Here is a 16,096-nt window from a genome sequence, read left to right as displayed (position 1 = left end):
AGGTCTTCCAATACTTCCCTTATTTGAGAAGAGATTTCTCGTGTGACCTCCCAACCTATTTTTATCCCACTTAAAAGAAAATAAAAAAGAGAAGGAATGCTGGGAAGGCTAAAAGACTATCCACTAGAAGTCCTACTGACACTAGCCCCTACTGCATTTTTTTCTAAGACATTGGAAGAGGAGGTACTCTAGATGTGCAGCCCACCACCATGATCAAGTCATTTCTGGAGGCATAGCTCTGTGTTCCTGTGGCACAGGCTACTGCAAGCTGGGAGGGTGCACAGGAAGATGTACCCATCAAATGATCCTATCCTTTATTATCCTTATCTTAAACACACCCTGCTGGCTCCCTCTGACACAGGAATATGAGCAAATTTAGCGTTGTTTTGGATTCTGCATCCACTAAAAACTCTGTTGCTGGTAGGATCAGGAAGTTGTATTAGCATGGTGTGTGTAGTCTGCTCAAGGCCAGATTAGACAATGTCCTGGACAGCCTGATCTAGAGGTGGCATCCCTGCCCATGGCAGGGGGACTGAAAGCAGATGAAGGTCCTTTCCAACCCAAACAATTCTACAATTCTGTGATTCTGTGACTCTGTGATCTCCTGCCATGTTCCCTAAAGCAAGGGAATATGCTGAGCTCTGAGCAAGACAGTTATTTTCACACAGCATTGCAACAGGCAAAGCAGAAATCCAAATGGGGAAATTAAGTCTATGTTATATCTTCTGAAATAAGTAGTAAGCACCACAAAAGAGTTTACATACTAATTACGGAAACTGAGTAACATGGAGGAAAATGGGAACCTTCCAAAGGCACTGGAAGAGGCTGCCCAGAGAAGTTGTGGCTGCACTATCCCTGAAAGTGATCAAGGCCAGGTTGGATAGGGATCTGAGCAATCTGGTCTAGTGGAAGGTGTCCCTGCTCATTGCAGAGGGGTTGGAACTGAATGGTCTTTAAGGTCCCTTTCAACCCAAACCATTTTGTGACTGAAGAGCCTCAAAAATCCTATCACCAGCTATTATTGAAGCCAGGAAATAAATGTGAAAATGTCTAGCCTAAGAGGAAGCAAAAAAGGTTGAGGATGTTTGTGAACCACATTAATTTCTATAGAATGGTAGTATATTGGGTACTAATTTGGAAGGGACTCTAAATATCTTCTAATTCCAAGTCAACCAACAATGCTGTTCCTTAGGTGCAACATAAAGGCTCTTGCTACACACATTTCTGTATTTCAGTGCTAGGTCAGGGCTGAAACATGACAGTGCAAATATAAGAGTTTATTAGGAATCTCCTGTAACTTGTTATGCTTCTGGGCCCTCTTTTGGCTAAACATGGTAACGCATACAGCAAAGCTACAGAATGCTCAAAGTAATGGGAATTGTAACTTCGAGGAAATTGTAGCTATTACACTAATCAGTTCAATGTCTCAAGGTTTTCACATAGATTTTCACGTAAGACCAAGGAAATAGAAAGTAAAAGAAACAGTTTCTCTGTTCTGAGGTTCTTACTAACAATAAAATCAGAGAAAAAGCTGTAATTACAGGGCTCACATGTTTAGTGTAGAGACGATGAAATCACATAAAACTTCAGAGTCAGAAAATATTTTAAAATGTAAAGGATCCATTTTGTGGTGATAAACCAAGTTTGCATTAAAAGCTTAAAAAATGAATAAAAATAAAAAGGTAAGAATAAAGTAGACAAAGATCTAACCATATTTTAGCAAAATTCATATTTGAAAAAACTCAACAAACATTTGAAGTCCTAAGTGCATGTTGATTAAAAATATTAATTTACTAATTTAAACTTTAGCTGAAAAGAACTTTTTCTTTTATTCATGTAAATAAATCCATGTCTCATAGAGTAATTTTTAGGGATCCCAAGCATACCTTTGCACTGGCACACTTGGCATTCACACAAACAAATCCCATGTACAATTTTTGGAGTTAGGCAGAACACACTAGCTGTGACAATCTTTATTTGAATGGGAACATAACTTTTCCATAAGGACATGAAGCTGTATGTTGTTCCAGGCAGCTTCACAAACAGAGGACATTACCAGACAACAAATTTCCTAGTATAAAGATGAGGTGTTCTTTCCATAATGATATAGGAAGAAATATAAATAATAATTTGGAGTTGCATTTTCCAGACACTCAATCTTCAACTAGTAGACTGGTGTTGAAGTGGGGAAGAATGGATCACAGCCATGACAGGAGTTTGGAACTCTTTTCTATTAAATCCTCCTTTGTCCCGAGCTTTCCACCCTTTGCAGTCACTCTTCATAGTCACTCCACAGACATGTTTTTCCTTCAGACTTCCAGGATGTTCATGTGATGATATTTGTTGGATTTGGTTTCCTGATGACCTTCCTGAAGAAATATGGATTCAGCAGTGTTGGTATCAATATGCTCATTGCTGCCTTCGGTCTCCAGTGGGGAACTCTGATGCAAGGACTTTGGCACATGAAAGCAGGGAAAATTCATGTTAATTTCAAAAGGTACATGTGAATTTACAAAAAGTTATATTTCTGTCCCTTAAGATATCAGGAGAAGCAATCAACTACAACATCTGTGGGATCAGACTCTAAGTTCATCTAAATTTCATTGAGCCTTACTGTTCACCTCTCAACATCTGTTTGCCTTTTACCTCTGAAGAGGCCACACCTGGTGCACTGGGCCAAAGGAACCAGAGTGTGGGATGAAATTTGAGGTGCTGCATTATGTGTGGGCTATAGGTCCTGTAGAGAGATTGCTTTGAATCTCTAGAGCTGTGGAAGCTGGAAGACTTCCAGCAGTAGCACAGCATATCCTGCATCCAGCAGGTATGAAAGGATCTGTCTTTCCATGAAACAGGGTCACAGAAAAAAGGCTCATGAGGTTTTCTCTTGCTTCTCAAGGAATGATTTTCATGGGCATCATACTGCAGTTGAGTCTGAATGCCAATTATAGAATAAGAGACCTCATGAGCAATGTCTCTAGGCACTCTTGATACCCCTCTCATTCATCTGTCCTGTTTCTACCAAGGTCTCAGAGTGTTTACCACATCTGCAGTTATGTTTTCTGAGACAAGTTGTATAGAAGTTTTAAAGGAACAGCATCCAAACATTACTGAGAGACAAGCAGGAGCAATATAAGTATCTTCTTAATATTTCCAAGCAGGCATTGGTAGAGGGACACATAAGTTAGTGCCTCTTTGTGCTCCAAGCTTTTAACCAAATTGTGGTTTTATTTACCTTTTCCATTCCCCAAAACCTGTTAACACTGGTACTTCCTAACAGCTAGTGGAAACATGGACCATAGTGACAGAAAGGCATACAAGGCTTTGGGAATGATATAAATCATCTGATCAAAGCTAAGAGCTCTGTCATCTTTCAAATCCAAGTGACAGTCAGGGCTGGAAATTGAGGTGCTGGAGCACATCCAAAGAAGGACAACAGATCTGGGGAAATCTGATGAGTTTTGTCTGAGGGAGTTGGTGGGGCTCAGTCTGCAGAAAAGGAAACTCGGGACCTTACCTTATCACTCTCTACAACTACCTAAAAGGAGGTTGCATTCAGGTGGGGGTCAGTCTCTTCTCTCAAGTAGCAAGTGACAGGACAAGAAGAAGTGGCCTTGAGTTGTGCCAGGGGAGGTTTATATTGGAGATTAGGAAAACTTTGTTCACTAAAAGGGTGGTCAGGTATTGGAACAGACTGCCCAGAGCAATAGTGGAGTCACCATTCCTGGCTACAACTACCTAAAAGGAGGTTGCATTCAGGTGGGGGTCAGTCTCTTCTCTCAAGTAGCAAGTGACAGGACAAGAAGAAGTGGCCTTGAGTTGTGCCAGGGGAGGTTTATATTGGAGATTAGGAAAACTTTGTTCACTAAAAGGGTGGTCAGGTATTGGAACAGACTGCCCAGAGCAATAGTGGAGTCACCATTCCTGGAAGTGTTTAACAAAACATGTGAATGTGGCTCTGAGAGACATGGTTTAGCGATGGACTTGGCAGTGCTGTGTTAATGGTTGGACTCAAAGAGATCTTTTCCAGCCTAAATGATTCCATGTTGCTGTGATATCCCTGCATATAATGCACATCTCATTCGCCTTTTCACTATAATTTCAAACAGCTAAGCATGTGTATTGTATAAGCAGGAAGAAACCTTCCCACATTTACTCCTCAGTAGCTAGTAAGACAAAACATAAAGCAAAAACCCCACAAAAACAGACAACAAAAACCGTTTTGAAAGGCTTGATTTAGTTGTTATCCACAAAGATGACTTCAATAATTTTATATCTATAAAGTTAAAGCTCTCTCATTTTAATAATATTGCATGGTGGCTAATACAGCCTTTAAACTGATTTTCTTTTTTTCATGTGTTGTTTTTGCTTTATTCATTTTCTTAACTTCAGCATAATAAATGCAGACTTCAGTACAGCAACTGCTTTGATTTCATTTGGAGCAGTCCTGGGGAAAACAACTCCCATTCAGATGCTGATCCTGACAATTCTGGAGATCACCATCTTCGCGTGCAATGAACATCTGGTTACTGAAATATTTGAGGTACAACTATTTAGCAATAATTGTTTTCTATTGATAAAAAATGCTTTGACTTTGTAATACTTCCACTTTGAAAATTACAGGTTCTAGTTTCTACCATAGAAATTAAGCCATTAAAGTCACCCAGACTTCTCCTTCATCAAATCCTCATCTTTATGCTATATAAAATCTGTGGCATTATTTTGGGTCCCTATTGCAGGCCACAGATGTTGGAGCCTCGATGACTATCCATGCTTTTGGAGCTTATTTTGGTTTGGCTGTAGCCTTAGTCTTGTATCGTCCTGGTCTGAACAACAAACATGAAAATGATGAATCTACCTATCATTCAGACTTGTTTGCCATGATTGGTAAGTGAAGCAATAGTGAGTGTTGATCAGTTAGTTTTTCATCCCTCTTTCATCTCTATTTTTTATTGATTACCTGTTATTGTGCTGCATTCATTTTCCTAAATATGCTTCTAGAGGCAAATTCTTTTTAGTCTGATGCATGCACCATATTTTCAGTGGCATGCATATTGTTAGAATTCTCCTTGGAAAATAAAAGTGAAAGATCAAATTAAAGGTGTGTTTTTACTGTGCATTAGTGGTGACTTCCTTTTGCTGTTAAGCAGCATTTCCATAGAAATTGTCCATAATTAAAAGAATTAAGCTGTGCCTGTCATGGCAATGGATGTTAGAAACCATATACCTGTCTGCCCATGAGATCTCTTCATAGACCAATTTACCAGCTAAAACTATCAGTTATATTAATAGATGATAAAAGATTTGCATGTGAACTGTCTTGCTAATGCCTCCTGTTCTGGTTGGGTTTATACAGTGGTGGTGAACTCTGGCAATAAAAGGGACATGACAAAGGGTCACAACACGTTAAAGTCTTCCAGAAAGATTGGACAGAGACCATGTGTCAAAATTCTAATAGACAGTGTCTGTATAATCTATTATTTCTTCCAGCATTTTGTTTTTTTCCATATTTCTTATTGATCATCCTCATTTCTTGTAGCTAGCTCTGTTGTGTTGGGTCTTGCACATTACAAAAGCCCTTGTGACTGAATAGCCTTTGTTTTGACTTACATTCATCCAGGTTCCCTGTTTCTTTGGCTCTTTTGGCCCAGTTTTAACTCTGCCATTGCACCTGATGCATCCTCCCAGAGGATAGCAATTATCAACACTTACTATTCCTTGGCTGCATGTACCATCATAACATTTGCCCTCTCCAGCTTGGTGGATCAAAGAGGCAAATTCAGTATGGTAAGAATCACAACATAACCTCTGTTAAATTGAGTCAACCCTCTATAACAAGGATGATTTAGGAAAATTCCCAATGTCTTTGTATCCGTCCAGGCTTTCTGGAGCCTTTGCTCATACTTTGGCCAGAGCTAGAGCTATTATACTAGTAAAAGCTATAAAGTAAGATTAGGCCCTGAGGCAACCCACCCTGCTTTAGGTATAGGGTGATTTGTAAGTGGGATCACTGAATCTGGGAAGTGAAAAGTGACATTTATAGTAATGGTCCTGCTCCCAGGGCCAGCCCTGCTTAATATCTTCATCGATGCCTTGGACAAGGGGATTGAGTGCACCCTCAGCAAGTTCACGGTGCTGAGTCCTGCACTTGAGTTACAACAACCCCATGCAGTACTACAGGCTGGGGGAAGAGTGACTGGAAAATTGCCTGGCAGAAAAGAACCTGGAGGTTCTGGTCAAGAGCAGTTCAACATGAGCCAGCATTGAGCCTAGGTGGGCAAGAAGGCCTAGGGCATCCTGGCCTGTATCAGAAATAGTGTGGCCAGCAGGACCAGGGAAGTGACCGGTGCCCTCTGATGGGCACTGGTGAGGCACCTGGAATCCTGGGGTCAGTTTTGGGCTTTTCATTACAAGAAATACATTGAGGGGCTGGAGTGTGTCCAGAGATAGACAATGGAGTTAGGAAAGGGTCTGAAGCACAAGTCTGATGAGGTGTGGCTGAGGGACCTGAGAGGGCTCAGCCTGGAGAAAAAGAGGCTCAGGGGAGAGCTTCTCATTTTCTACAACTGCTTGAAAGGAGGTTGTAGCCAGGTAGGGTTCAGTCTCTTCTCCCAGGTAACAAGTGACAGGATGAGAGAAAATGGCCCCAAGTTGCACCAGGGAAGGTTTAGATTGGATATTAGGAAAAATTCTTCTCAGAAAGTGTTGGAAATCATTAGAGCAGACTGTCCAGGCATCATGGTGGTGCTGCTGAACTGTTGGACTTGATAATCTTAAAGGTCTTTTCCAACCTTTATGATTCTGTGATTCTATGATGATTCTCTCTTGTCCACAGAACCCAGTGGACCAAAGCGACATTAGACCAATACTCAGGTGGACTTTTGGGTCTTATTCGGAAGACAGACCTGTTTGAGTTACCTTATTGCAGCAGCCAAAATAAGTCTTTCAAGGCAACAGACTGTTCCCTGGCAATCTCATACTGCAGTTGCACAACAGGCAAAACCAAACAAACTAGACTGGGGCAGGCTGGCTGGCTACCTGTCATCTCCTTGTCCTAAAATCCAGCCCTATGTTTTCACCCACTTCTTTCCAGCACTGCAGTTTTTCTCAGAGCCCAGCATGAGCAGGCTGCTGTTGTAGCAGGCAGCTCTCACTGGCCCAGCCCAGAGTCTCGAGAGATCAGGCAAATTTTAGTGACTTTGCAAGAGCTGGACTTCATTCAACTGCCTTAGAGTAGCTTTGAACTAATAGCCTGAACATGTAACAGGGAACTTTGTTTTAAATTCCTGTTAATTCATCATTAGAAAAATCCCACCTGAAGAAAAGGAAAACCTGTATGTGCAAGAGAACTTTGTCATTCAGCCCTAAAACAAGCCTCTGTTCCTGATATATCACCTCCACCTCTGTGTCCCCTCTGCAGGTTCTCATTCAAAATGCCACCCTGGCAGGAGGAGTCGCAGTGGGTACCTGTGCTGACCTGCCAATCCACCCTTTTCTTGCCATGTGCATTGGGATCATTGCTGGAATTGTCTCTGTCCTTGGGTTCCACTTCCTGACTGTAAGTGTTGGTGACCCACCTCTGCTCTCATTTACTTGTTGCTCTTTGACTTTCAGAACTCCCTTGGTTTGGAAGAAAAGGAGGATAGAAACTGGCTGATACAGAAAACTATGGATAATGATTTAATAATCATTAAATAATTATTAATAATTTGATTCTTGTACTTTTGCACTGCTTTCTTTTGCATATCATTCTAGAGATAATGAAAGACTAAACTCACTATAAACTTCCTATTTCCCCTCATTTCAGCCTGTGTTGGCATCCAAGCTGCACATTCAAGACACTTGTGGAGTTCATAATTTACATGGTTTACCTGGAATTCTGGGAGGTATTGCTGGCATCATAGTAACTGCAGTAAAAGGGGGAACTCGGTGAGTTATAGAAAGAAGAACAAAAAGAGTTGTCTGATTTTTGAAGGTCTGTCCTCATTTTCTACCTTGTTTGAATCTAATTATAATTGTTTTTTCGGAAAAATGCATGTGTGATTTTATGTCAGACATGGTGTTCTGATTTAAATGGGATTCTTCTTGATCTCCTGCCTTTCACACAGTTTAAATGCTAAGCTTGTTCCAGATTAAAAGTTAAAATTTAAAAAAAAATTTATTTAAAAATCATAAAAACCAGAACACAGAACCATTCAAATATAGAAAAGTCTTTATTATGATTCTACAGTTACGCTGCTTATAACTGTAAGATTTCCCAGAAAATTGGGAAATATGGGCTATTTCCACTATCTTAAAAGGCTTCAAGAAGATGAAATTCTGGTCCTTTTGACAACAGGGAACATTCTCTAAAGGTGTGTAGGATACTAGTAACCTATTCAAAGAACTTCTTTTCATCTGCAGTCTAAAATTTAACCAAAATAAACTCATGATTTCTATCCTGTACACAGCAATGGCAGGATTTGTTGGACTCAATGATCTTGGAGATCTTTTCCAACCTTAATATTTCCAGGGTATTTTCCTTATGACCCACCTTGTTCAGCATTTTTTTTCAATATTGTAAGACAAATTACCAATCTTAAAGTGCAACAATTTTTTGATAGTCAATGATTTGGTTTTCTACCCTTTCCAGTGATATCCCATTTACTCCTGGCAAGCAGGCTGCTGCCCTGGGCAGTACACTTGGAATTGCACTGGCAGGAGGAGCACTGACAGGTCAGTATGATGCATATAGCAACTGAAATGTGTGTGAATTTAGAGGTTTTCCCATGGGTAACTTCATTGTATCAACAATTTCATGTTAATAATATGAGATAGAAATAGTGCATAATGACACGCTGGCAGAAACTGAAATATGGAAAAGCAGTTTTGTTGGACATCAGGAATAATTTCTTCATTGAAAGGGCTGACCAGCATTAGAATGGGCTACCCAGAGAGGTGGTAGAGTCACTGTCCCTGAAAGTGTTCAAGAAACAACTAGACATGGTACTAAGTGCTATGGTCTAGTTGACAAGGTGGTGACCAGTCAAAGCTTGGACTTGATGATCTTGGAGTGCTTTTCCAGTATTAATGATTCTATGATTCTCTGATTCTAAATATCTTACTGAATACACGCTTCAAAGATACTGAGTTATATATATATAGAAATAGTAAGATGTTCTGGATGGAATTCCTCTCTGGATTTGGACGCTTAAAATTCTGAACAGAAGCTAGTTTGCGATTAAGACATATTTGGTGAGGTGTCACATGTTTCCATGTGATTGTGGGTACTTCCAAACAAATCAAAAACATCAGGCTGAAACTGAAAATTTGAATCTGAAATCGGGGAAATGTTTGAGCAATTAAAAATAAGCTCTTATTCAAGTCAATATGAAGAAATCTGCATCACCTCTATAATGAGTTACCTGATGTTCCAAGAGGATAGGGCATTTCTGTAGACAAGGAAATGAGTCAGAAAACCTAACTGACTCCCCTGGACACATCTGAGAGACATCTATTTGGTCATTTTGGCCATTTTTTAACCTCTGATGCTGGTTTTCCTGCAGGTGCTATTCTAAAGCTGCCCTTCTTGGGACAAGTATCTGACCAGCACTGCTTTGATGACTCTGTTTATTGGGAGGTAAGATACACCCTATCTATTTTCATTGCATTAGGAGATGTACAGCACACTGCAGCCCTGCTCTCCTGGGGTTTGCACATGGAGTTAGCTTTCAAAAATGTTGCTCTGCCTCAGGGTGTGAATTTATCGAGGCCTATTAAAAGATTCTTCAGGATCTTTTTTGGACTTCTTAGCTAGCCATGTCCTTTACATTGAACTCACCTTGAACAAAAAGCAGAAATAGACACAACTTGAGACCTCAATGGAGCCCCTTATCTTTCTTTAAACTGTTCACTGTATCAGGCATTCTCTTCCTTATTAGGTACTCATGACATATTCTTGATTTAGACAACCTGAATTTTATGCTAAGACAAACCCAAAAAGGCAAGACAAGAAGGAATATATGATACACATTCATTGTAAATAAAATGTTGTAAAGCCAAAAGGAGATTTTATTAGTTTTCTAATGAATTAAATGTCAGTATGAGCCAAACACACAATTTGGGTGTTGGTGAGAGAGAGTTTGCAGTCAAAGGGGAAGTTTTGGGTCAAAAGATCAGCTGTAGCAATGAAAAATCAGAAAAAAAAACCAAAACCAAACAAAACATTTTAATGAGAAATCTGCAAGTCATTCGCTGCTTGACCTTGAGAAAGGCAAAGCACCGGTTTTGGCAAGTCTTGAAGTAGGCTGTCATATGTAAATGATAAAAACATTTCAGGAGAAGGACAGTTTTAAAGTGTGGCTGAAGAATTAACAGCCTGTGTTGTCCTGTGATAATTTGAAGGTCCTGTATTATCACTAACACTGAACAAAACTACTCAATTCTAAGTGAGCTTCATCAGGTAATGGGACAGGATTTTGATATTTGGTATTCAACAAAATTTGCATTTCATCAGAAATTGTCACCTTGAAAATCCCAGATATTAATTATGGACTCTCATAGCTAACATCAGTGTTAAGGAATTCTATGAAGAAACCTTTAATTCATCCATCAGAATCCAGAACAGATGGTTTATGTCAGGCTGGGACAATGTTATTAAACAGACATTTAATATATACAAAGAGAATTACATTCTCAGTGCATTTTAGTCTTCTTTTATGGCAAAATCAAGTCTATATCTCATTAACTGAACTATTGTCTATTCTTCATGGCAGGTTCCAGAAGAGGAGAATGCACATGAAATTCACTCCAACAACCCTGATGAGCACAGCAGATTTGAAGCTGCCGTGTAGAAAAATAATTCATCTGTAATATTTGTCCTAATCATGCTCTTTTCTATCTCTAATCCTAAAGACCAACATCCAAGAATTGCCCTAACCACATCAGGTTTTTAAGAAAGGGCTGTAGATAGCTATATTTTTGCAACATAAAGCAAGCTTGATTTTAGAATATATAATCATTATGCCAAGTTCAAGTGAATTAATTGGATCCTTCTAATATATTTGTTCATCAGAAAATGCACCACAAACTGCTCTACAAAATTATCTGTATTTTCTTCTTTTGTTGTCACTGAGTTGATATAGCTGTTCCAACAAACTTTGTGTTTCAAACCTATTACAGGATACTATATTTAGCTGCAATATTTATGAGATACCATCACAACCTTCAACTCTGTAGGGATAATCAATAAGAAATGGATCAATATTTTCTATTTGAATTCTAACAAACCTTTCACCAAGTCATCTCAAATTAAGTTTTTAAGAAAGTGTGTTGTCCTATGTTTGGATGGGGGAGAAAATGTGCTGTATTTTGAAGGCTGATTGTGACAGGAGCAAACATGGAAATCATTCCCATGGCAAAGCACAGAATACAGTGATCGATGAGCAATGTGAGTATGAAGAGTCATTGTTAATATGTTTATTGAAAGGGAGAAGAAAGTGAAATTGTGACAATTACATTATTGGCATAGATTTATTTAGTCTGTTTCGAGGACATAGTCAGGGAATTGAGCTGGAGCTACAAAAAACAGGTAATTGCATAATATGTCTTACTACGTTCAACAGTGATAAGTGGATTGTAGAACTGTTAATGTTAATAAATATAAACTGAACCAATGCTACCTCCAAAAAAACCATGAGTTACTAGGACCTGATTGGAAACTAGGTTCAATCTACAGAAGACTCAGCAGAGAACTTCCATGTGGTGAGTTGCTGACTTTGAAGTCACTGTCTCATAAAACAAGAAAACCGAAAGAAGAAAATTGAGGCTAAATTAAGATAAACTAACTCCACCCAAGAAGTGATGATAATGACTCCTCAATTAAGAGAGACAGAAATTGAGGTATCTGAAGGAACTCTATGAGGTGACAGCAGCTGGGAGCAGTCACACATCTGTGTCTACCTACAAGGGGTAATCCATTGAAAGGCAGAGGATGGGAGGTGAAAATCTAGCAGAAGGACCACAGTGCCTCAAAGCATTATTCGGAAGCAGAAAACTACTGCTGATGTCTCAGAAGAACAAGCTACAGTGGGGGAACTTTCAAGATGTTTTTATATTACCATCGTATTTCAACTCCTATTTATCAGATTTAAGGGGAAAACTCCTCTCATGTTAAATAGCAGATATTTTTATTTCTGCTGACATATTTTTCCTTCAGAAACTTTAGAAATATACTAGGCAGTTCTGTCTCATACATTATAACACCTCTGTACTAAAGTTTATGTCAGACTTCTATCTATGAATGGAAATGCATTTGTTGTAATACACTTCAGTTCAGATATGCTCTTTTACAGATGTGCAGTGACTGACTCGTTTCCACCTTGTTAGCTAGAAAGCATCCTTTTCCTTTCAAAATTTTCACATCATTATTTTGTAAATACTGAGAAGGCATTTAACAATGTAAATATTGCATATAGAAAGATTTTAGAAGTATTTTATGCACTTGAAAAACATTCAATATGTGGACAGCCTGTAAAAGTCTTGTATTCAATACACTAAGCTCAGCCCTCAACATCCTACTTGGGGATTTAGAGAGTCTTTTATGCATCTTACAGAGGTGAGGTAATTTCACTAATTGTGAGTGTTGGCCACACAAGAATGCCTGAGTGTGGAAGTACCCCTCAATGTCAGTAAATCTTTCAGAATCATAGTATCCTTGAGGTTGGAAAAGACCTTCCAATCTTTGCTGGAATGCCACCATGCCCACTAAACCATATTGTGAAGTGCTATGTCTACTCATATATTGAACACTTCCAGGGTTGGTGACTCCATAATTTCTCTAGGGAGACTACTCTTCCAGTGAATAATTTTTTCCTAATATCCAGGCTGAACCTTCCCTGGTGAATGATGCTCTCAATAGTTACATCTAGTTTTTTTAATAAAAAAAGGAAAAATAAACTACATAATGTTGTTCTCCAGTTCTCCTTATAATCTTTCCATAGTAACCCACACCCTTGTCCTCATTATTGACCTCTGCCTTTTTTTTCAGAAGATCACTACTCCAGAGAAATCAGTTCTACAAGTTCTCTCAAAAAAACATGTCTAATCAGAGCTTTAAATGTTACTTTCTGTTTCATGTGACTGTGCCCTTAAGTGTATAGTTTGTTTTTTCAAAGATTCTTTAATTCTCTAATTGCTCACCTTCATACTTTAAATTCCATGGCATTTGGTACTCTCTCTTAGGGTATTTTCTTTGGTTGGTTATTTCCCAATTAATCAAAGCTTTGAATACCCTGAGCCAGTAGAGCTTCTTTAGTAATTAGTTACAATTTCTGTGTAATATGTTGCTGGACACTATGGAGAGGTGTCCAGCCTTACAGAAGCTTAAAACAATATATTAAGAATCCTTTTGCTCTTCAATGAGGGAGCCCTACACTGGTAGGAAAGAAAAGTAAGGAGTTATACAAGACACAGAGTGGAGGAAGAATTTAGAGGATGAGACTGAAAAATAAACCAAAGTTAAAGTGCAACTACTCTAAATCTGGGATTCACAATCACCAGTGTTTCTTTTCTTTCTCATAAAAGGCTGACAATATCTTATCCCCTCCAATAACCACTGAATACTCTTTCTGTCTTACCTCTGTTCTCATCTTGACTTGTTTTTACATTAAAAAAAGCTTAAATAAGATTTGGTTTTGGGTTTTTTTAAGTGAGAAAATGTTTAATTATATCTTATTGAGAATAATCAAAGGCCAAGCCTATAGTTAGCCCTTTTGAAAAATACCAGTCTTACAGCTGTCTTACAGCTGTCTTACAGCTACCTCTTTCAGAGCAGTATCTTTGTATTTCACTACTTCAAGGCAAATTTACTTTAAAGCCATTGGCTAAATATTTGCTTGCAAAATGTCTTTTAACATTTGTATTCAAATCTGTTGCTGATTGAATGCATTAATTAAATGACCAGATGACCAACTGTATTTGTTTGACATTTCTTGGGGATGTACAGTCTTCTTTCTCTCACACTTGGATCAACCTGTTAACAAAGTATGTAAGGTGAGGCTTTTGCCAATAGAGAGCTCTTCCTCTCCTTCATAACGCTCCAGCAGAATTTCAGCTTTAAGCCTCCCCTCAGTTCCTTATTAATAGTTAAATTCCAGATATATGTCAAATGAATGACATTCTAGTGCCTTTTGACCTTCTTTAGGAAGGTGGAGTAGGACCAGATAAGAACAGTTTGGAGAGAGTTCAAAAAAGGACTACGAAGACACTGAAGGAACTGCAGCATCTCTTATATGAGGAGAGATGGGACTGTTTAGCCTAGAGAGAAGGTTTAGGAGGATCTTATCAGCCTGTATAAACACCTGGAGGAAGGGTACAAAGAAGTCAGAGCCAGACTTTTCTCTGTGGTGCCCAGTGCCAGGACCAGAAGCCATGGGCATACACTTAAACACAGAAGGTTCCCTCTGAACATCAGGAAACACTTTTGTACTGTGAGGGTAATCAAGTACTGGCAGAGGTTACCCAGGGAGGTTGTGGAGTCTCCCTCCTTAGAATCATAGAATTGTTTAAGTCCTTGCAGATATTCAAAACCTGTCTAGACAGTCTAGGGGGTTGGACCAGATGACTTTCAGAGTCCCCTGCAACTTCATCCATTCTGTTATTCTTTGATTTGAAATTCCCAATGAATTTGGTGGAAGCAAAGTTACACCAATTCCTAAGCACTTAAAATCTATATCTATATATCTGTGCACTACTCACTTGAGCAGTGGTGTGCTGATGTCAGTTGTCAGGGTATCAAGGCTGTACCTGTACTAATGACAAAAACATAACTAATCAGTAACCTGGACAGGGTGCAGAATTTATGACTTTATACCAAACACTGTGGTAACGATCTGCAGTTCTCCATGTTCTTGGACTTTGACACTTGGACAGTGAGCTACACTGTCACCCAGTCACACACTTGGCTAGGAAGCATTTACCTGCCACTGTAGCCTTTATTAGCAAACACAGGGGGAGAAAACAAAACTAGTCACAAATTGCAGGACAAACATACCCTTCAATGGGAGAGGTTTAAGGACTACTTGTACAAGTCTCTCAAGGGAAATTTTTGCAGGAGGACGGAGATCTACAGTCCACATTTTCTTTTTTCTGTTCTGCAGCAAATCCTTGTCTGAACAGAGATGGAGTGGAGCAGCAGCACTTCTGTTGGTTTAGTGTTCATCCTGGCTTTTCTATTCATTTTGAAAATAGGAGGTTTCTGGAACAACAACCGGAGAAAAATTTTTCCTCCAGGACCAAGGGCATTACCTATCATAGGAAATCTTCATTTGTTCGATTTGAAGAGACCCTACCGTACTTATCTACAGGTAGTCATTTTCTTTTCTATTGGTTCCATAATTGTATATATTACCAATCATGTAGTCCAAGATGTCAGGGAGTTTCTCCTATTGCACCTGATGTATTGCGTCCACAGATGATCCTTTAGCAGGGAACAGGAGAGGCTTAATTGATCAGAAAACTTTGACTGCAGCAGGATTTGTTCCTTACTGTAATACTTTCTCCATGAAACTTCATGCATCCAGGTTTCAGCTTTAAATGACTCTCAGATTAATAACAAGTGCTCACCTTGGTTTTGTGACAATTTTGAGAAAAAGACAACTGAATAGGGAGTGATTTTGATATGTAGTCTAACTCCCTCTGTCTTCCACTGATTCATGTGTCTAGAGCTGCGACTGCAGCATCTTGCCTTCACTGAATTAACAACCATTTTCATCTCCATTTCATCCTTTCTACCCCAAAAGCTGAAGATAACTATATAGTCTTAATATTCAGGGCCAACAGTTGCCAGATTAATACATGTTTTGGTTTTATTCTAGTGCTTTCTTTACTTAGTTTATTGCAAATCTCTACTTTCATGTGTCTAGAGCTGCGACTGCAGCATCTTGCCTTCACTGAATTAACAACCATTTTCATCTCCATTTCATCCTTTCTACCCCAAAAGCTGAAGATAACTATATAGTCTTAATATTCAGGGCCAACAGTTGCCAGATTAATACATGTTTTGGTTTTATTCTAGTGCTTTCTTTACTTAGTTTATTGCAAATCTCTACTTGAGTTAGAA

General features: G+C 39.0%; 2 protein-coding genes across 2 annotated transcripts in view; both read left to right on the top strand.

The window, feature by feature from the left end:
• RHAG (Rh-associated glycoprotein) overlaps nucleotides 1-10,829 on the top strand; it is a 15,512-nt gene extending 4,683 nt beyond the window's left edge. The window contains exons 2-10 of the mRNA XM_009084749.1: nucleotides 2,314-2,497; nucleotides 4,390-4,540; nucleotides 4,737-4,884; nucleotides 5,618-5,784; nucleotides 7,418-7,555; nucleotides 7,805-7,926; nucleotides 8,630-8,712; nucleotides 9,543-9,616; nucleotides 10,752-10,829. Of these exons, the coding sequence (XP_009082997.1) occupies nucleotides 2,314-2,497; nucleotides 4,390-4,540; nucleotides 4,737-4,884; nucleotides 5,618-5,784; nucleotides 7,418-7,555; nucleotides 7,805-7,926; nucleotides 8,630-8,712; nucleotides 9,543-9,616; nucleotides 10,752-10,829 (1,145 nt within the window). The remainder of the gene's footprint in view (nucleotides 1-2,313; nucleotides 2,498-4,389; nucleotides 4,541-4,736; nucleotides 4,885-5,617; nucleotides 5,785-7,417; nucleotides 7,556-7,804; nucleotides 7,927-8,629; nucleotides 8,713-9,542; nucleotides 9,617-10,751) is intronic.
• A 4,326-nt stretch (nucleotides 10,830-15,155) lies between these two features.
• Nucleotides 15,156-16,096, top strand: part of LOC103811756 (cytochrome P450 2K4-like) — an 8,043-nt gene continuing 7,102 nt past the window's right edge. The window contains exon 1 of the mRNA XM_009084748.1: nucleotides 15,156-15,341. Within this exon, the coding sequence (XP_009082996.1) occupies nucleotides 15,156-15,341 (186 nt within the window). The remainder of the gene's footprint in view (nucleotides 15,342-16,096) is intronic.

Source organism: Acanthisitta chloris, unplaced genomic scaffold, assembly GCF_000695815.1.
Source record: "Acanthisitta chloris isolate BGI_N310 unplaced genomic scaffold, ASM69581v1 scaffold5121, whole genome shotgun sequence".
NCBI lineage: Eukaryota > Metazoa > Chordata > Aves > Passeriformes > Acanthisittidae > Acanthisitta > Acanthisitta chloris.
This window is presented reverse-complemented; position numbering and strand designations above follow the sequence as displayed.